This window comes from Bombina bombina, chromosome 6 (assembly GCF_027579735.1).
Source record: "Bombina bombina isolate aBomBom1 chromosome 6, aBomBom1.pri, whole genome shotgun sequence".
Classification (NCBI taxonomy): Eukaryota; Metazoa; Chordata; class Amphibia; order Anura; family Bombinatoridae; genus Bombina; species Bombina bombina.
This window is the reverse complement of record NC_069504.1, coordinates 153,012,911-153,036,059: the sequence shown is the minus strand read 5'-3', so window position 1 is coordinate 153,036,059 and position 23,149 is coordinate 153,012,911. Positions and strand designations below refer to the sequence as shown.

Sequence of the window (23,149 nt, the reverse complement as noted above, 5' to 3'; positions counted from 1 at the left end):
GGGTCCTTTTCATCTTGTGGTGATGTTGAGTGCTATTTATGAACATAGTTTTCGACTGCTCTGCAGTTGAGAACAATCTTTTCTGTCTGCTTCTCCCATATGTACAGCACCTCGGTCCCCCCTGCTCACTTGACCTTATTCTCTTTCCCTTGTATTATTAGGGACATTAGATATAGGGATACCAGGACACATCCCCTGTAGTGCCATCGTTATTCTCTTTCCGTTTTCCCAAAAAGCAATACTCATTTCAGTTATGGTAGAGACAAAAGCATGAGATTAAATTCCTCCATTTCATAATAGTAAGAGAAATAGAATAATTGTATAGAAAATTAGAAAATCTTGGCAAGTATCCCCACTTGCTTGTCCCCAGAAATATTCTGCATACATTACCAGTGCACCAGGGGACTCTGGGTAAGATAAGCAAATTACATATACAATATCTCACTCTTTTGTATTCCAAGTATTGTGTTTAACCACAACAATCCTCTAAATATAATTGCTGATAACTACAAAATTACTGTCAATATCCTGATGTTTTACAGAATGTTACTAAATCTAAACTGAAAATATTTTCCACAGTATAGGTATGTACTTCATGTATATACAGCAGATTCCATTTGTATGAGTGCTTTACCATAGTATAAACACAGTGTTTTCTTATCAGATCAGTTAATTATATGTCAGATTCAGTCTAGTTAGATATTCTGTAAACAAAGCAACTGAAATATGTAACCTAGTGCCTTGTGGTGTAGTGGGAGGAGATGGTATAGGTGAGCATGATTGACTTCATACCAACAAAGAAATCTGTGACAAAGGTATTATATCTATCAACAAATAAGGTGTCATAAGTCATTGCAAGTTAAACAATATGCTGCTAAATAAGGAGCTACTCTCCTGCCACTATAGTGGGATCTCATCATGAATGATGCTGGGGCTACTGCGGCAGAAGCTCCTGAATGATAGATGCAAGGAACTGCTCTCTATTAACAATTCTTATCAGCTCTTGCTATCCTGTGTAGGCCGGAGAGGGATTTGGCAGCGCCCCCCTCCCCTCCCCAGTGGTTAAATTCCAATTGCAGCTGATTATATTACTGGCAAATCTTTAACGTCCTATTTAGGTTCCCTAGGTCATAGAATGCATATGAACATGTGCTTGTGAATACACACTATATAAACAGTTTAATTGCAGATTCTTTATCAAAGCTTTTTTTTATGCTTCTAACATTAGTGTCATAAAAATGCCAGAATAGTGGATCTTAAGTCCCAGCTTGACACACATCTAATTAATATTGATATAAAGTCTCAGATTTGCAATTTGCATTCTAATGATGCTTTATGCCAAAACAGAAAATCAGGATCTTCAGTTCTTGCTTGTACATATGGTGTCTTCAATTGGATTTTCATAACTTTTAAATCACTCTAAGCCGGGCCTGTCCTTTCGGGGACACCTGCCCTGGAGCCCTTGCTTTGGGGGGGACCCTGCACTTTCATGGGTGATGATATGAGAAGGTACAATGTAGAACTTGTGTTTAATTTGTAATAAAAAGTGTTTACAGCAGTGTTTTTCAACCAGTGTGCCGTGAGAGATCCTCAGGTGTGCCGCAGCAGACTGACAACAGTGCGGGGGTGTCCCTCTTTCAAATTTTGAAATATTGGGGAGGTATGTGGCAGGCTCATCAGGCATCATTTACAACCATGACATTGACATGTATAGTTTGTAGGAGGCATGGCATGACAGCACAGTACAGTGTATGTGTGTGTGTGTGTGTGTGTGTGTGTGTATATATATATATATATATATATATATATATCTATATATATCCTGTATTAGGCTACAATGTGTGATTTTGGGATGGTGGTGTGCCACAGGATTTTTTAATGTAAAAAAAGTGTGCCACGGCAAAAAAAAGGTTGCAAATCACTGGTTTACAGTATCAAGAGGGTTATTCTTTATATAGGACATTGGTGGACCATTCAAGGGGCAGGGCATACAGGGGGAGGGAAATATGGGGCTTAGGGGCCCCACAAATGCTAAAGGTGCCCTTGCTATAAACAATTGTGTCTATCTATCAAAATCAATTTTGATTTTATTGATTTTTTTGATTGACTTTTTTGCTACCCTTATTCTTATTGGTGCTTCAGTATATCACTCTAGTCTCTCCCAGTCCTACAATTTGCATCTTTGACTGGATAACAAAGTATTTTTCTGGGTGTGTCCTCCCCTTCTGCCAAATATGTGATCTCTGTCCATCTCTACCATCTTGCTAGACTGACTTGACTTCTCCAGTGTGAGTTATGACAAATTTTATACTTATAATGGTAACATTTGTTGATTTAAATATAGCATTTTTATTGTTATAAGTCTTAAAATTTGTATTTTTATTTGATCGACGTGTTAATCAAGACACTAAGTACATTTCATGCACTTCCCTAATTAGGGGTGCTGCTATTATGGTACCTACGGTAAGTTACACTGCAGATATCTACATTCTAGTGCTGACGTGTTTGCACATGAGCAGCAACTCTCTTTTAGTGAAAGATAGATTTCAACATGGCGGAACCCCTTACTAAAGGGAGGCAGGGGAATAACCTCAAAACTATGCTTTTAAAATGCTACAGTCAAAGATTTAGCCCATTATTAAAGTGATGATAAACTTTTCCCCTTTGTATAAACAGATCTGGAATGTTAGCTATATTTAAGAAGCGCTGAAATTCAAATACCCTGCGCAGGGCTGCCACTAGACATTTTTGGGCCCCTTACTTATCCATTGACCAGCCCCCCCCCCCTTTTTGACATGTGTAATTTTTGACCAAGTGACTAAAACGTATATGCACTTTATTCTTAAATGTAATCAAACTTGGAAATGTTGTAAAGGAAGTAACACACAGACACACATCTACACTGAAACACACACTCACACATAAGGATTCACATATAGACACTCTAGCAGACACGCAAAGAAGCCCACAAATACACTCAGAGACCCACACACACTCAGCACTTGTTTACATTGACCTGACAAATAATGAGTTAGACTACAGTTTTGTCAAAAAATGAGATTTACAAGACAAAATATGGAGTTCTGATTATCTTTTTATCAAGGAAGATGCAAACTATATGATAACAGCATACAGTGGCTGAAAGGAAGGGCCCTGAACTGCCTAAACAATAATTTAAAGGTTAAGTGGTGGATTGGTGACTTCCGGAAAGGTCTCATCAGTCTCAAAGTCAGTAGAAATATGTGAATAATCAGTAGTAAGTATAGAAAACAAGGCAGTCAGTGTATATATCTCCTATCTTCGTATTGTACCCTAAATACTACAGACTAACATGTTTCGGCTAAATGCCGTATTCATAGTCCCTAAAACCAAATACAAACATTGGAGCTTAATAACTCTCTAACTCAATTTTTTTACCATCAAGTGTCATCAGGACTCTTATGGATACATGCAGTACATTATGTTGGGATTATGCAAGTACTTGTGAACATTAATAAGAGCTGTGGACATCAAGCGGGGAAGATAATACAGAGTCCCTTGAGACCCATTCCGCCCATAGTGATCCAGCTATACACTGGTCGTCAAGGAAGTGACGTCACCACTGGCGTAAGGGTACGGAGAACGCTTAATATGCGTGGAGTGGACGGACAGGAGTCCGGGAGCTGTTGACTTACAAGCAAGGAATTGGAGGTGCATCGGAAGGACACAGAGGCGAGCGGAGAGGTCTCGGGACTACCGGGTGAGAGACTCATATATTTGGGACATATTTAGAGGGACACAAGTACTGTTGTATCATCATAACTTTCCTTTTATGCCGTCATACGCACGCGCCACACACACGCCACATACACAAAACACAGACAGACGTACATACATGCCCCCTCACACAGGCACCCACAGAAAACAGACATATGCACACATCATCACAGAGACACCCACAGAAAACGCCAAGACATATGCACACACCCTCACAGAGACACCCACAGAAAATGCACATGGACATATGCACACACCCTCACAGAGACACCCACAGAAAATGCACATGGACATATGCACACACCCTCACAGAGACACCCACAGAAAATGCACATGGACATATGCACACACCCTCACAGAGACACCCACAGAAAATGCACATGGACATATGCACACACCCTCACAGAGACACCCACAGAAAATGCACATGGACATATGCACACACCCTCACAGAGACACCCACAGAAAATGCACATGGACATATGCACACACCCTCACAGAGACACCCACAGAAAATGCACATGGACATATGCACACACCCTCACAGAGACACCCACAGAAAATGCACATGGACATATGCACACACCCTCACAGAGACACCCACAGAAAATGCACATGGACATATGCACACACCCTCACAGAGACACCCACAGAAAATGCACATGGACATATGCACACACCCTCACAGAGACACCCACAGAAAATGCACATGGACATATGCACACACCCTCACAGAGACACCCACAGAAAATGCACATGGACATATGCACACACCCTCACAGAGACACCCACAGAAAATGCACATGGACATATGCACACACCCTCACAGAGACACCCACAGAAAATGCACATGGACATATGCACACACCCTCACAGAGACACCCACAGAAAATGCACATGGACATATGCACACACCCTCACAGAGACACCCACAGAAAATGCACATGGACATATGCACACACTCTCACAGAGACATCCACAGAAAATGCACATGGACATATGCCCACACCCTCAGACATCCACAGAAAACAGGTGTGTGTGTATACTTACATTCTCACACACCCTCACAGAGGCCTCCACAGAAAATGCACAAAGAAATACACACACACACCATCACAGAGAGACCCACAGAAAAAAATTACACACTCATAGAGACACCAACAAAAGCACAAAGACAGAAACACAGACACCCACAGAAACACTCCCAGGAGGTAAAATTTCTGCACATTGCCATCCCCTAAATCAACAGTGTGTGACATGCACAGGGATAGGCAAAGGTCCGTACACGGACACTGGTGTCCATGACTAGCCCTTGCAGTGTCCACCACAACCTTAGTATATATTTTCTATCTGATTAAATAACAGGAATAAATATAATAAGTAGTGTGAATAAAGTTAGTAGCTTGTCAAGAGACTGCTAGCAATATTGGGTGATAAGTTATGGAATAAATAAAGCCGGAGTGAAATACTTTGTGTATCTGTATAATAACACCCAGCTCTATACAAAGACGCAGTAGTGACACTGGCATATGGGTATTGCCAGACAAGGGCTGGTTATAGGGTCAGTGGTATCTGCATCAGTATAATAACACAAAGCACTATAAAATGTTTTTAATTACAAATGTACCTTGGTGTCCTTCACTAAGGTCTGTACTTTGGAAAATGTGCGCCACAGCCTTTGTCTGTGCCTATCCCTGGACATGCATGATGAAAAAAAATTGCAGAAATTAAGAGCACTTTTTTAAATGTGCAAACAACAATACTTCTGTGAATTCAAAATTGTACAATAATGATCTGTCAGAATGGTTAGATGAAGAAAAGTACTATATGTTTGGGGTCCCCCCCTCCATTTTCCCCAACCAAGAGATCCTCTTCAAATCTGGTGTACAAATGTTCCGATCTGTTAGCTGTGCTTATGGATTTTGAAAATGCTGTACTCCTATATGGTCTTGGTGGAACCATAAGCTGTGGTACTCAGTCTCATATCATTTTAGATCTGGTTAAATGCAGGATTTAGGCTTGTTTGTATGTATTTCAAAATTAAGTCAGCTGTAGTGTAAACAGAAGTGTGTTAAGTTAACCTCTCATTTCAAACACTGAGCAATCTTAGCCTGAGAGTATAACATTTTATGCAGATGTAAAAATCTTAGATGAAATGCCTCCTGGCATCTGGGCATCTGGAAAGTCCTTGCATAATGGGGTAGTAAACTGGAATGTTATTGGAAAAAAATTATATATATATATATATATATATATATATTATTATTATTATTATTATTATTATTATTATTATTATTATTATTATTATTTCTTTTTTTAATAATATCTGCCAAAAGGGCACCTACCATTTGTTTATTGAGGAAGCATTTCTGCATGTTTTTAAATATAGAATTTCTAAAGCATCTTCAAATAATAAATACATTTCTGCATATTGCTAAAAAAAAAAATTGTTTTTATGGACCCCTGGCCCCACCATACAACTACCACACTGAAGTTACAATCTGAAATTGCACAAAGAAATAAAAAAAACATTTACGAAGTAAGTCCTACCTCCTCTGCAAATGAAAGTGATCTGTCGTCTGACTCAGACACACACTGTACAAACTGAAGTGCAAAGTCTGTCTCACACTATGCATAGTGGTTTAGTGCACACTCAGAAATCCTCTTGAATGCTAATGCTTTATTATTTGTAATGATATTTCCCGTGCTCAATAGCATTCTGCTGTAACACCCTCTGGTGGCTGCCAAAATTAAAAAAAATATATATATATTTTTTTATAATAGTTGTGCTTGCCTCATGGGGCCCCCTGGCCCAGAGGGCCCCTGACAGAAGTCACCCCTGTCACCCCCTGGTGGCGGCCCATCCCTGCGCTCCGGCCGTTCACTTCTAAAGTAATTCTATTTTTGTGAGCTAACAGTTTTGAACCGATCTCGAATCGGCACTCTAGCCATAGGGCACTCACACTTTTTTTTTTTTTTTGTAGTTAGAACGCTGATTAGAGAAAAAAAAAAAAAACTTTTAAAGTGGGTGGCTGGAGTGCTGGAGCTGATAAATTAAACTTCACCTAAAATATTGCTAACTTTCGTGATCTGTTTATACAAAGGGTAAAATGTACATGCGCTTTACTTTTTCAGTTCCACTTGCTTTGTATCATTTTATAATAAAAATGTATTTTGTTGCAAATATAATAAACACAGCTGCCAAACTGCAACAGTGTATATTACGTGCAGGGTCCTTGTTTAGACTAGTATTTACCAAATCATATTGGTCCAATGTGTGTCAGTATGTGAAAGCATGGAGATATTTGTACTTGAACATATATAACAAGTAACAGATAAAAAGCTGTTTTTTTTTCTAATCTACTGCTCCTGCGTGTAATGAATGTGTGTCTGAATCCAAGGTTGTAATCTCTGACGTTTTATTTTTTAGTATGAAGCAACTGTGTTTTCTTTTTTTGTTATATAGATTTGTACAGTTTGATCAACCTGCTTTTCACATGTGATGGAAAAAAATGTTCACCTATTGGGCATTGTAACCAGAAGACAATTAAATCCTGGTTCTGTATTCCATTTCCTATCTCATGGAAGGTGTGTGTGTGTGTGTTTGTTTTTTTGTTTGTTTTTAACTTGAGACACACACATATACTGTATAGTAGATCTAATATTGCATAACCTTGATGATTAGTAATGTTTATAATATTGTATATTAGTTTTAAATAATTTTTTGTCTATTAGAATATATATCTGTTCACTTGTTGTGAGTTGGGTGATTCTGTTGCTTGGCTCTTATACTGAGCCTTCCTAACACTTTCTTTGAATCATCACCTACATTATCACTTGATATCTTTTGTTGCACACATTTATTTTGTATTATTATATATAGTTATGGTTTTATTTTTATATAAGCCTTTAGTGTGGGGATAAGATAGTTTTAGTATTTGGACTGTCATTACTTTTGATTTCAATAACCTATGACTGTCTATCTCATGATGGCAATCTCGTTAAGATTAGAACGGTCATATTACATACTCATGGTTTATACAGGTGTTTTTTTTTGTTTTGTTTTTTGGGGTGTTTTTTTTTTTGGGGTGTTTTTTTTTTTTTTTTAAAATACTGTGGTTATTGTCCCATGGGCTCCATGCACATTTACTTTCAGCACCAGGATATAACACCGGTCTGTGTTTGAATGGTAACAATGATACGTCATGATGATGTCAGAGGTGATTGCACACATACACCTTGTGGACCAGGGGATGCTGTCTGACTCTTATAAAGTTCAGTATTTAGTTCTTTTACTCACCTGATGAAACGGTGAAAAGACAGAGAAATGTGTTTTGAGATTTGGATGTGTTTTTAAGCTTTTAATATAGTCAGCTAATGTTTGAAATTTGGTATGACATTTGCTGTTTAGTCCACACACGGAGGTGGTGTGAGAGCATGGAAGCTGTATCTTTCCCATTGAGGGTTATACACCGGATTTAAACCATTACTGAATGTGGGAGATCCTATCAGTCCTTGTTGATGCTGAGGATTGCCAACAAGGGAGATAAGCTAGCTGGACAGCTTCTAGAATGGGACACATGCAGGAACTGTTAGAATTTTCACTTTGCAGCATTTCTCCACATTAGACTGTTCCCTTCAAACAAAGCTGTGCTCTGGCTGCACTATGTAAGTTTTTATTAACACAGTGCATCCAAAGCAAAGTGCTGTTTGAAGAGAACTGTCAAATTTAGAGCAGCTTTGCAAAGCAGCAGTGCATTTATTGACTATCAATCAGAGATTTTTTCAACCCTGCCCCCTAGCCTTTCCCAGTCTGCAAAGCTGTGACTGCTGTAAGATGTTCTTGTGAGCAATGCACCTTTTTATTACTACATTTCTACCTTGTGATGTTAAACCAAGAGAAAAGAAAACCATTTTATTCACAAGAGATTTTAAAAACAAAATTTCTTTTTTTTGTCTGCAGCTAATTTGCAATGCAATTTTCAACTGCTGCACCATATTCTAAAACTTTAAACATTTATTTATTCTCCAGCAACACATTGCAATAGAGCTATTTGCTTTAGTGTAACCGCCTAATTTAAAATTTAATTTTTATTTCAAAATTACATTTTGCTCTGTGTGTGAATCATGAAAGGAAATTTTTGGATTGTCTGTTTAATATTAAATAGCTGGAGCACCACATTAGGTAATGAGGTCTTGTGGAAATATTGTTTTAATAGACGTACATTTGTTTTTAGAAGAATCAAAGAAAATAACAAAAATTGCATTTTCCTTATTTTGTTTGCATTACCGAAAACTTGAACAAGCAAAAACAAAAGAAAACAAAAAAGAAAATTTAGCAATCAGCCAATCACAAATGCATATACGTATAGTCTGTGAATTCTTGCACATGCTCAGTAGGAGCCGGTGACTTAAAGTGTAAATATAAAAGACTGTGCACATTTTTTTTTTTTTTAATGGAAGTAAATTGGAAAGTTGTTTAAAATTACATGCTGTATCTGAATCATGAAAATTTAATTTGACCTGAGTGTCCCTTTTAAGAATAACAAAGCTAAAGCTGATTATAGCTTCAGATAAATAAAAATGGCAATTAACTGCACTGTAGCTCAAAATGAATATTTTAAGTTGAAATTTGTTCAAAACGAACATGTTAAAAAAAATGACCTAAATCAAGGTATCTAGAGAATCAGACCAAGAAGCATACAGTGTAATCCACAGAAAATGTTGCCTTCCAAGTGGCGTTTTTAAGTAGGCGTTTGGGGGCAGTGTAATACTTTGCAAAATATAAAAATTTTCTGTTTTTTTTAGAAATATTGCTTAACCCCTTAAGGACCAGCGATGTACCTTGTATGCTGCTGGTCTTTCCATTGGGATTGAGTTTTTAATAACGCGGTCTCACCGGCAGGAAGGAGGAGAGGGTATAAACCCTTAACCACCAGCAACGTACATGGTACGTTGCGGTCATTAAGGGGTTACGCGATATTTAACATTGATTTTATGGTAATATGTGCAACAAACTTTGGAAAAATATATTGGCTTATAAGTTTAACTTTGATATTGGCTTAACATTTAGCCAGGTGGTTGGTAAAATCAGTGGAGTGGGGTGCACATTAAGGACCAGATTGTAAGTGGAGTGCAAAATCTTGCTTTCGTTAATGCGATATTTGCACTCCACTTTGTAATACTAGCACATGCAAATGTGCGCTGGTATTACAAGTTAGGTGCAATGTTAACGCGACCAAGAGCATGCTTCTATAGACTCCAATGAGAGTCTCGTTCTCATGCCGTGAGACACGGCATGAGAACTAGCACAGCAAAGGGGGTAAGTCGCAAATATTAATAAAATATATATATATATATATATATATATATATATATATATATATATATATATATATTTGTGTTAATATGTGTATATACACATATTAACACACGTATGTATGTAACTGCATAATACAGTTACTTTATTAAAAATTAAAAAATAAAGATGCTAATAATTTTTTATTTTTTTGATACACTTAAATTTGGGGACATTTAGAAAATGAACCAGAGGTCTGACCTCTGGTTGATTTTCTGAGCGCTAATTGCTACTGCAAGCAACCAGCCACTTGTAATCTAGCCCTAAATAGGTTTTGGCGATAAAAAAAGAGGTTCACTTCTGGTCAGCTCTAGACTGCATGATAACGTATGTATTATGTTTTCTCTTCAGTATAGAAGAAATTGCCTGCATGTGTGAGATAAGGTATTGATTCAGTGCATCTGGGGTGTTTCCGATACCATAGCCATCTGTCTATGAAAAGAAGCATTAAAGCACTGAATCGCCAGCTTAAGTGAAGAGATGAGATCTGTATTTTATAAAAATAAAATAAAAAAAAAATCCATCTTTATTCAGTACAAAAGTTATATATACTGTGTGTGTGTATGTATATATGTGTGTGTGTGTGTGTGTGTGTGTATATATATATATATATATATATATATATATATATATATATATATATATATATATAATATTTTTTTTTTTACAGCACTCTTTCAAATTCCTAGGAGGTTGAATTTCAGCCCCACAAAGTGCTGTATGTATGTATATGGGTATGTGTATATAATTTGTACGTTTTTGTGAAGATTGTGAGCTCTTGAAAATATACATACTGGAGTTTATAAGGACACTGCACTTTATAAATAAATACATAAACATTTCTGTCATCCATATGGAAAAGCAACATCTAAACACATTGAATAATATATCTTTCTTTTTTTGTATGGAAACATTGTGGAGTAAACACAGTTTTTAGTCATAAATTGAAACTTAAACAGCGTTGTCATTTTCTGATAGGTAACTTCCTACTGTTGCTCATTGGCTGATGGGTAACTTCCTACTGTTGCTCATTGGCTGGTAATTCCTGCTAATTGTTATAACAGACCTCCCAATGATGCAAGATCATGCGGCATTGTTGCTTCTGCTCTATCCCTGCTGTCAGAGCATATTTCCAATACTGGCGTGATTTGAAATTTAAATGTAAACAGCTTTTATTTTGTATTTATTCTGGCAATAAAAATGTCAGCATAGTCTTTCATATACACGATGAGCATAATAAAGGTATTTCTGTTCCATCTGAAGTATAATGGCATTGCAATAAATCTTATGAGTCTGCTGTATTGGGATATAGTCAGACAGAAGCCCTGTCTAGGCTATAGACAGAATGATGAGGACTTTTTTCCCAATGATAATTGTAAAAACAGTCAATACAAATTTATACTTGACCTGACTGTAACACATTTACAAAACAATATTTGATCTGGTTTCCGGGATTGCTTTCTTGCCAGCATGACCTTGCATGACATTTTTCAATCTTCTCTAACAAATACAGAGTCTTCATCTTTTTACCAGTGAATGCTTCCTGTAACAAATTCATGTAGGGAGAACCCTGGCACGTCAACCAACAAAACACGACAGTGAGACTGTTGTCTTGTTCCTTGCATGCAAAGTGGAATGATGGGATAATTTCATATACTTCACATACATTCTTGGTTGCAGTTCTTTTGTTACTTGTGTTCTAGTGACCTTTAGTGAACATTAACATTATTTGACATATTAAAAAGAGAGCGGTTTTTAAGTATGCTACTAGCAAGTAAAACCATTCAGTAATTCTGGGGATATTTTGAAATGGATGTTCCATCTCTAAATATTATACTTGTTTGTCTTTCAAGCACGTATACAGAGCATTTGTACTAATAGGGGGCTGTGTGCGCTCTCAGATTTGCATTGGTGGACTTGTTTACAATCGCAGAGTTGCTATAAAGTATTGCTAGGTTTTAAACATAAACTATTATGGGATATAGAACCAGAGAATAGCTTTGCTGGAATGTTCCTCCAGTGTTTTAAAATATTTCTTACTGTGTATGCACACATGATCAAAAATAGAGCTGAAACAAGATATGCACCCTATTTACTTCTTGCCTGCTTTTCCTTAAAGGGACACTGTACCCAAAATTTGTCTTTCGTGATTCAGATTGAGCATGAAATTTTAAGCAACTTTCTAATTTACTCCTATTATCAAATTTTCTTCATTCTCTTGGTATCTTTATTTGAAATGCAAGAATATAAGTTCAGATGCCGGCCCATTTTGGGTGAACAACCTGGGTTGTCCTTGCTGATTGGTGGACAAATTCATCCACCAATAAAAAAGTGCTGTCCAGAGTACTGAAACCAAAAAAAAGCTTAGATGCCTTCTTTTTCAAATAATGATAGCAAGAGAACAAAGAAAAATTGATAATAGGAGTAAATTAGAAAGTTGCTTAAATTGCATGCTCTTTCTGAATTACAAAAGAAAAAAAATTGAGTTCAGTGTCCCTTTAAATTTACCTCTGAAAATGGTGGTGGTTTTATTTTTTCCATTTCTGAAGTAAAAACAAAGATACTTGCGCTGTAGCGTTACCAAAAGCAAAGAACCAAAAAAGGAGGAATCCCTATTTTCCCAACAAATGTGACAAGAAGTGAATATTCTCTTTTACAAGATAATATACTATGCGCTACACAGGTGTGGCTTAATCAGTAACACAAATGGCAGAGTGAAAATAATGGTTGTTGAAGCAAAAATATCTATTAATATTAAACTAATATAAATGCAAGGTTTTGGAAAAATGTAATAAACTGTCACACAAAATTCAGGCTTGCTCAGGCAAGCGTAGTATCGGCAAGCTTTGGACATCCAAAATTGATACAATAAAAAAGTACAATTCATACAATTTAAAAAAAGAAGCAAGTTACAAAAGTCATTAAAAATAGATACAAACGTTACAGCAATACATCCAAATGATAAGATCCACTGAATAGATCCAGAAAGTCTATTTCATCCAAAAAAATGAAGCCGATTATGGGGACCAGGAGCAGTGATGTGCAGTCACTAGAGGCAGGTGAGGCAGTGCTTCACCTCTCATATGGGCAAAAATATATATTTTTTTATTGGCTTTAAAAAAAAAAAATTGTAATTTTTTTTTCCCAGCATTTTTTTTTCTCACAGCTATATGTTGTGCAATGAAGAGGCACAAGCAGGTCTGCCCACCATTACACAACATGCTGCGCCATCTACTGGATGCAAGTGGTTAAGATCATTGCATGGCCCATTAACTGCTTATTTGAGGCAGTCCTATTTGGGCTGAACCAATCTAGCGAGAGGCATTAGTAAGTGGAATATAGTGTTGGGGCTGGATGTTAAATCATATAAAACAAAACAAAAACGGAAAAAAAACAACTTTCATATATTTTGTTGCTGTCCTGTGAAGCTGCCAGCTTTGCTAAAGTAAAAAAGAGAGTTCTGTTCTTCCCCTTTAAGTGCAGTGGAATGTGCCACTGTCACTTCCTGAATCCTTCCAGAGCAGGAGAGAGGCACAGAGAGCAGTGTTTCACCCACATCTTATTAAAGTAAGATTTTACTGATAGGGATTCTGTTAGTGAAAATGATAATTTAATGAATGTGGTTTAGTGTTTTTTTTACTCTTTTACAGCAAAGGACCGTTTTTGTATTTTGTTTACTCAAACTTTACACCCACTAACTTAGCAGCTTGCCTCTGTACTTCACACTAAATTATAGACTAATTTTCTGAACTCTCTGTAGCTCTGCTGTTTTATTACTTTAAAATGCTGTGGTCCCTCTCCCCCCCCCCCCCCCCCATTGTGTGTGTGTGTGTGTGTCTCACTCTATCTATCCATCTCTCTCCTTATGTGTTGTTCTCCCCCATGGTCTCTTTCTCTCTCTGTCTCTCTTCCTCCCCCTCTGACTCTCATCCCTTATGTAATGAAAGAATCTATAAGCATAATTTGCAGCATTAAAGTAAAATGTATGTTTTAAACATATTTTAATGGGCATGGATTTCTAGATCTCATAATCAGAGCAAGCATTGTGTTATCTGGCAAGAGTTTCTGTTACAATCCTTTTAGACTAAAATCAGATGTTTACTAAGTTGACCAGTTTTCCAAGACACCATTTAAAGGGACATGAAACCCATATGAAACCCATATGCAAATTTAAATAACTTTCCAATTTACATCTAATATCTAATTTTCTTCATTATTTTGATGTCCTTTGTTGAAAATCATATCTAAATATGCTCAGTAGCTGCTGATTGGTGGCTGCTCATAGATACCTCATGTGATTGGCTCACCCATGTGCATTGCTATTTCTTCAACAAAGGATATCTAAAGAATGAAGGCGTATCCTGCCACTGCCTCACCAGCCTCTGACGTCACTGCACGTCACTGACCAGGAGGGACATCACCCAAACAAATTCTGCTCGCCCTGCAACATAACCTGTACATATACTCATAGATTCTGTGTTAGTTTGGTTTGGATTGCTGTAATAATGCCAATATCTGTATAGGTTTGTTAATTTCTAAAAATAAAAATGTTTAGTGAAAATGTCATTATTTTACACCAATTGTCATATAGCTGCACATAATAGACACTACTGTAAATAAGAGAATATATATTCTCTAAAAATAAAGTCTAAAACTTAAAAAAAACCAAAAAAAAAAACCTTAGGAGTGACCAGTTTATCACTGTTGATGAGGTTAGTCTGGGACACCCAATAAAAAGGGCTAAGGAAACGAGAACAGGTGACCCCCCCCCCCCCCCTTCCCTGCATATGAAAAGACAGATTAAACAAACAAAAGCCTCAGGACTCTGTAGACATCGGTGTACATGTAAAACTTTGAGGCTTGGTTAGGAGTCTAAAAATCAGCACAATGTTTTTGTAAAAATGTATAGTTTTGCTTCATTTTAATAACACTCCCAGGTGGGCTATATGAATGGATAATCTATTAAACAATTTATGCAAAGGAAAAATCTAGGGTACAATGTCCCTTTTAATATAATGTCCAAGCATTTTTTTTGTTTTTTTCTAGCTCTGCCATTGACAACAGGATTGGAACAAAGGTAGCTATCAAGAAGCTGTATCGTCCCTTTCAATCTGAGTTGTTTGCCAAACGAGCTTACAGGGAGTTGAGGCTTCTGAAACACATGACCCATGAAAATGTAAGTAAGCAAATGAGCCTGACTGATCATACTTTGTGTCATTCTTAAAGGTACAGTGTACTGTCAAAAATTCTCCCCATTTAATGTGCTCACAATGATCAATTTTACCCGCTGAGTGTATTAAATTGTTTACAAATCGCTCCTTTTACATTTTATTTTGTCAATTGAAGCAGCTGTTGCTGTTTTTGCATGCTGAATATACTACCTATACTGGAAATGTATGTGCTGCATTAATGGCTACAGAAAAGCTTTGTAGGAAGCCAGCGGAATAAATTACACTTCCAGTGGGGGATAGGAAAAAGCAGTCCTAAAATGTTAATATTCAATTTTTATTATTGGACATTGTATATACAGACAAATAAGATAAGGACACATTTGTGTTTACAGAGTGATAAGATAAGGAGGGGTGCTCTCCCTGCAAGCTCAGCCCATTTGCATTTATTGCGGTTTATAAGAGAAAAAAACAGGCATTTCATATACAAAAATAGACCTAAAGGAGTATTATATAAAGCTGCAACTGGTATAACAAGTCATTGGGAAACCAGTTTTAAAGAGGCATGTGAAACTAATTTCTACTAATAGCCGTAGAGCAAAATTATAGTTTATAAAAGATAAAGTTTTGCAACTACCAGTTTAAAAACATTAGAACACCTTCCTTCATTTTATCTATTACTAGTCATTGTTTAAAAACGTTATAAATTGAGTTTTTCATCTTGAAAGTGCTGAAGTGTACTCTGTGCACTACCAAAATGTGCAAACCAATGATGATTAATTACATAACCAATTTTATTTAATAGAGTTCAATGGACTGTTTATTGTCATTGGAACTATAATTTTTTTATTTTATTTTTTAAATATTCTGGTTTAACACGTTAACTGAGCTTGCTTAAGAACTTAAAAAATAAAAAGTTTACACATAACATTTTAAATGTTAAACGGCTAGATTTAGAGTTGGGCGGTAGCCGTGAAAACCAGCGTTAGAGGCTCCTAATGCTGGTTTTAGGCTACCTCCGGTATTTGGAGTCACTCAAAAAAGGGTCTAACGCTCACTTTTCAGCCGCGACTTTTCCATACCGCAGATCCCCTTACGTCAATTGCATATCCTATCTTTTCAATGGGATTTTTCTAACTCCGGTATTTAGAGTCGTGTCTGAAGTGAGCGTTAGAAATCTAACGACAAAACTCCAGCCGCAGAAAAAAGTCAGTAGTTAAGAGCTTTCTGGGCTAACGCCGGTTCATAAAGCTCTTAACTACTGTGCTCTAAAGTACACTAACACCCATAAACTACCTATGTACCTCTAAACCGAGGCCCCCCCACATCGCCGCCACTCGATTACATTTTTTTAACCCCTAATCTGCCGACCGCCACCTACGTTATCCTTATGTACCCCTAATCTGCTGCCCCTAACACCGCCGACCCCTATATTATATTTATTAACCCCTAACCTGCCCCCCACAACGTCTCAGCCAGCTACCTACAATAATTAACCCCTAATCTGCCAACCGCAAAGCGCCGCTACTTAAGTTATCCTTATGTACCCCTATATTATATTTATTAACCCCTAATCTGCCCCCCCTCAACGTCGCCTCCATCTGCCTACACTTATTAACCCCTAGTCTGCCGAGCGGACCGCACCGCTACTATAATAAAGTTATTAACCCCTAATCCGCCTCACTAACCCTATAATAAATAGTATTAACCCCTAATCTGCCCTCCCTAACATCGCCGACACCTAACTTCAATTATTAACCCCTAATCTGCCGACCGGAGCTCACCGCTATTCTAATAAATGTATTAACCCCTAAAGCTAAGTCTAACCCTAACACTAACACCCCCCTAACTTAAATATAATTTAAATCTAACAAAATTAATTAACTCTTATTAAATAAATTATTCCTATTTAAAGCTAAATACTTACCTGTAAAATAAATCCTAATATAGCTACAATATAAATTATAATTATATTATAGCTATTTTAGGATTAATATTTATTTTACAGGTAACTTTGTATTTATTTTAACCAGGTACAATAGCTATTAAATAGTTAAGAACTATTTAATAGCTAAAATAGTTAAAATAATTACAAAATTACCTGTGAAATAAATCCTAACCTAAGTTACAATTAAACCTAACACTATACTATCATTAAATTAATTAAATAAAATACCTACAATTATCTACAATTAAACCTAACACTACACTATCAATACATTAATTAAATACAATACCTACAAATAACTACAATGAAATAAACTAACTAAAGTATAAAAAATAAAAAAATATTTACAAACATAAGAAAAATATTACAACAATTTTAAACTAATTACACCTACTCTAAGCCCCCTAATAAAATAACAAAGCCCCCCAAAATAAAAAATGCCCTACCCTATTCTAAATTACTAAAGTTCAAAGCTCTTTTACCTTACCATGCCCCAAGAAGTTCAGCTCTTTTGCCTGTAAAAAAAAAAACATACAATACCCCCCCCAACATTACAACCCACCACCCACATACCCCTAATCTAACCCAAACCCCCCTTAAATAAACCTAACACTAAGCCCCTGAAGATCATCCTACCTTGTCTTCACCTCACCGGGTATCACCGATCGGTCCAGGCTCCAAAATCTTCATCCAACCCAAGCGGGGGCTGGCGATCCATCATCCGGTGGCTGAAGAGGTCCAGAAGAGGCTCCAAAGTCTTCATCCTACCCCCCCCCCAACATTACAACCCACATACCCCTAATCTAACCCAAACCCCCCTTAAATAAACCTAACACTAAGCCCCTGAAGATCTTCCTACCTTGTCTTCACCTCACCGGGTATCACACCGATCCGTCCTGGCTCCGATATCTTCATCCAACCCAAGAGGGGGCTAGACATCCATCATCCGATGGCTGAAGAAGTCCAGAAGAGGGTCCAAAGTCTTCATCCTATCCGGGAAGAAGAGTAGATCTGGACCGGCAACCATCTTCTTCCAAGCGGCATCTTCTATCTTCATCCGATGAGGACCGGCTCCGTCCTGAAGACCTCCACCGGAACAGCCAATAGAATGCGAGCTCAATCTGATTGGATCAGCCAATCGGATTGAACTTGATTCTGATTGGCTGATTCCATCAGCCAATCAGAATATTCCTACCTTAATTCCGATTGGCTGATAGAATCCTATCAGCCAATCGGAATTCAAGGGATGCCATCTTGGATGACGTCCCTTAAAGGAACCGTCATTCTTCAGTTGGACGTCGCCGGATGAAGATGGGTCCGCGGTGGAGGTCTTCAGGATGGAGCCGGTCCTCATCGGATGAAGATAGAAGATGCCGCTTGGAAGAAGATGGTTGCCGGTCCGGATCTACTCTTCTTCCCCGATAGGAAGAAGACTTTGGACCCTCTTCTGGACTTCTTCAGCCATCGGATGATGGATGTCTAGCCCCCTCTTGGGTTGGATGAAGATATCGGAGCCAGGACGGATCGGTGTGATACCCGGTGAGGTGAAGACAAGGTAGGAAGATCTTCAGGGGCTTAGTGTTAGGTTTATTTAAGGGGGGTTTGGGTTAGATTAGGGGTATGTGGGTGGTGGGTTGTAATGTTGGGGGGGGGGTATTGTATGGTTTTTTTTTTTTTTTTTTTTTTTTTTTTTTCAGGCAAAAGAGCTGAATTCTTTGGGGCATGCCCCGCAAAGGACCCTGTTCAGGGCTGGTAAGGTAAAAGAGCTTTGAACTTTAGTAATTTAGAATAGGGTAGGGCATTTTTTATTTTGGGGGGCTTAGAGTAGGTGTAATTAGTTTAAAATTGTTGTAAGATTTTCCTTATGTTTGTAAATATTTTTTTATTTTTTGTAACTTAGTTCTTTTTTATTTTTTGTTCTTTAGTTTATTTCATTGTAGTTATTTGTAGATATTGTATTTAATTAATGTATTGATAGTGTAGTGTTAGGTTTAATTTTAGGTAATTGTAGATATTTAATTTAATTAATTAATTTAATGATAGTGTAGTGTTAGGTTTAATTGTAACTTAGGTTAGGATTTATTTTACAGGTAATTTTGTTATTATTTTAACTAGGTAACTATTAAATAGTTAACTATTTAATAGCTATTGTACATGGTTAAAATAATTACAAAGTTACCTGTAAAATAAATATTAATCCTAAAATAGCTATAATATAATTATAATTTATATTGTAGCTATATTAGGATTTATTTTACAGGTAAGTATTTAGCTTTAAATAGGAATAATTTATTTAATAAGAGATAATTAATTTCGTTAGATTAAAATTATATTTAATTTAGGGGGGTGTTAGTGTTAGGGTTAGACTTAGCTTTAGGGGTTAATACATTTATTAGAATAGCGGTGAGCTCCAGTCGGCAGATTAGGGGTTAATAATTGAAGTTAGGTGTCGGCGATGTTAGGGAGGGCAGATTAGGGGTTAATACTATTTATTATAGGGTTAGTGAGGCGGATTAGGGGTTAATAACTTTATTATAGTAGCGCTCAGGTCCGGTCGGCAGATTAGGGGTTAATAAGTGGAGGCGACGTTGAGGGGGGCAGATTAGGGGTTAATAAATATAATATAGGGGTCTGCGGTGTTAGGGGCAGCAGATTAGGGGTACATAGGGATAATGTAAGTAGCGGCGGTTTACGGAGCGGCAGATTAGGGGTTAATAATAATATGCAGGGGTCAGCAATAGCGGGGGTGGCAGAATAGGGGTTAATAAGTGTAAGGTTAGGGGTGTTTAGACTCGGGGTACATGTTAGGGTGTTAGGTGCAGACGTAGGAAGTGTTTCCCCATAGCAAACAATGGTGCTGCGTTAGGAGCTGAATGCGGCTTTTTTGCAGGTGTTAGGTTTTTTTCAGCTCAAACAGCCCCATTGTTTCCTATGGGGGAATCGTGCACGAGCACTATTTTTGAGGCTGGCCGCGTCCGTAAGCAACTCTGGTATTGAGAGTTGAAGCTGCGTTAAATATGCTCTACGCTCCTTTTTTGGAGCCTAACGCAGCCTTTATGTGGACTCTCAATACCAGAGTTATTTTTATGGTGCGGCCAGAAAAAAGCCGGCGTTAGCTACGCGGGTCCTTACCGACAAAACTCCAAATCTAGCCGTAAGAAAGCCAAAAATTTTGTTTTCCAGGCTTCCAAGTTGTAGAATTAAACAATTTTGAGAAATTTCCAAAAATGTGTTCTGTGATTTGATTAGCATTTTTGAAGTAGAATACTCTTTAAAAAGAATATATGCAATTGTATTAGATGATTCTGCTTTTCATCTTTATTTATTGAATATATTATATAAAATATGATAAAATGAACATTTAAAACAAAAAAAGAAAAAAAAATCTATTTTACAAATAAACAATTGTTTACTACCAAGATTAGGTGTTTATACAGGGAGTGCAGAATTATTAGGCAAATGATTATTTTGACCACATCATCCTCTTTCTGCATGTTGTCTTACTCCAAGCTGTATAGGCTCGAAAGCCTACTACCAATTAAGCATATTAGGTGATGTGCATCTCTGTAATGATAAGGGGTGTGGTCTAATGACATCAACACCCTATATCAGGTGTGCATAATTATTAGGCAACTTCCTTTCCTTTGGCAAAATGGGTCAAAAGAAGGACTTGACAGGCTCAGAAAAGTCAAAAATAGTGAGATATCTTGCAGAGGGATGCAGCACTCTTAAAATTGCAAAGCTTCTGAAGCGTGATCATCGAACAATCAAGCGTTTCATTCAAAATAGTCAACAGGGTCGCAAGAAGCGTGTGGAAAAACCAAGGCGCAAAATATCTGCCCATGAACTGAGAAAAGTCAAGCGTGCAGCTGCCAAGATGCCACTTGCCACCAGTTTGGCCATATTTCAGAGCTGCAACATCACTGGAGTGCCCAAAAGCACAAGGTGTGCAATACTCAGAGACATGGCCAAGGTAAGAAAGGCTGAAAGACGACCACCACTGAACAAGACACGCAAGCTGAAACGTCAAGACTGGGCCAAGAAATATCTCAAGACTGATTTTTCTAAGGTTTTATGGACTGATGAAATGAGAGTGAGTCTTGATGGGCCAGTGGCTGGATTGGTAAAGGGCAGAGAGCTCCAGTCCGACTCAGACGCCAGCAAGGTGGAGGTGGAGTACTGGTTTGGGCTGGTATCATCAAAGATGAGCTTGTGGGGCCTTTTCAGGTTGAGGATGGAGTCAAGCTCAACTCCCAGTCCTACTGCCAGTTTCTGGAAGACACCTTCTTCAAGCAGTGGTACAGGAAGGAGTCTGCATCCTTCAAGAAAAACATGGTTTTCATGCAGGACAATGCTCCATCACACGCGTCCAAGTACTCCACAGCGTGGCTGGCAAGAAAGGGTATAAAAGAAGAAAATCTAATGACATGGCCTCCTTGTTCACCTGATCTGAACCCCATTGAGAACCTGTGGTCCATCATCAAATGTGAGATTTACAAGGAGGGAAAACAGTACACCTCTCTGAACAGTGTCTGGGAGGCTGTGGTTGCTGCTACACGCAATGTTGATGGTGAACAGATCAAAACACTGACAGAATCCATGGATGGCAGGCTTTTGAGTGTCCTTGCAAAGAAAGGTGGCTATATTGGTCACTGATTTGTTTTTGTTTTGTTTTTGAATGTCAGAAATGTATATTTGTGAATGTTGAGATGTTATATTGGTTTCACTGGTAAAAATAAATAATTGAAATGGGTATATATTTGTTTTTTGTTAAGTTGCCTAATAATTATGCACAGTAATAGTCACCTGCACACACAGATATCCCCCTAAAATAGCTATAACTAAAAACAAACTAAAAACTACTTCCAAAACTATTCAGCTTTGATATTAATGAGTTTTTTGGGTTCATTGAGAACATGGTTGTTGTTCAATAATAAAATTAATCCTCAAAAATACAACTTGCCTAATAATTCTGCACTCCCTGTAAATCCGCAATCCTATAGCTAAATTGCAGTGGTGAACAAATGGTTAACTAGCCAAGTAGTATCTATTGACATAAATCACTATGTGGGATACGTGTCCTTAATAAGTTTCACTTTCTTTTCTTTTGACTCATAAAACAAAACTCTGTTGTAATAACTTTAGTGAAATGAGAATAGACAGTTTCATATTCATAACATTAAACTTTTAGCCTTTAATCTGGGTTATCTGAAGCTATGATGTCACATCTGATTTTATAACTGGTTTGTAGTTTCTTTAAAACCAACTGAATTTGGTTTTCATTCTTTTTGCAAGAGTTTCATACCAGTAGTACATTTCTTACACCACAGCTCAGCTTTTTAGATTGTATTAATAAATGGATATCTGCACGTATCAACTATTCAAGAAGAGCTAAACTGTGAAGCTAAGAAATGGAATCCCATAAAATTTGGTTATGAATTGCAACTATTTATGTCCATCGAGAGAAAATGGGACACTTGGTTTGCAAACCGTAGCAAAATTTTAAAGCAGGATAATTATTAAAAATATTTCTTTCATGTAATTAGCAAGAGTCCATGAGCTAGTGACGTATGGGATATACAATCCTACCTGGAGGGGCAAAGTTTCCCAAACCTCAAAATGCCTATAAATACACCCCTCACCACACCCACAATTCAGTTTTACAAAGTTTGCCTCCCTATGGAGGTGGGGAAGTAAGTTTGTGCTTAATTTTCTTCTGTGATATACGCTTCTCAGCATTTTGAAGCCCGATTCCTCTGAGTACAGTGTTTGTCAGAGGGATGTGAAGGGAGTATCACCTATTGATTCTATGGTTTTCCTCACGGGAAATCTTTTCATAGGTTCTCTATCGGTCGTAGAGATTAATCTCCTACCTCCCCTTTTCAGATCGACGATATACTCTCATATTTCATTACCTCT

General features: G+C 37.4%; 1 protein-coding gene across 1 annotated transcript in view; it reads left to right on the top strand.

The window, feature by feature from the left end:
* Positions 1 to 23,149, top strand: part of MAPK12 (mitogen-activated protein kinase 12) — a 170,198-nt gene that overhangs the window by 13,846 nt on the left and 133,203 nt on the right. The window contains exon 2 of the mRNA XM_053716642.1: positions 15,161 to 15,290. Coding sequence (XP_053572617.1) covers positions 15,161 to 15,290 — 130 coding nt within the window. The remainder of the gene's footprint in view (positions 1 to 15,160; positions 15,291 to 23,149) is intronic.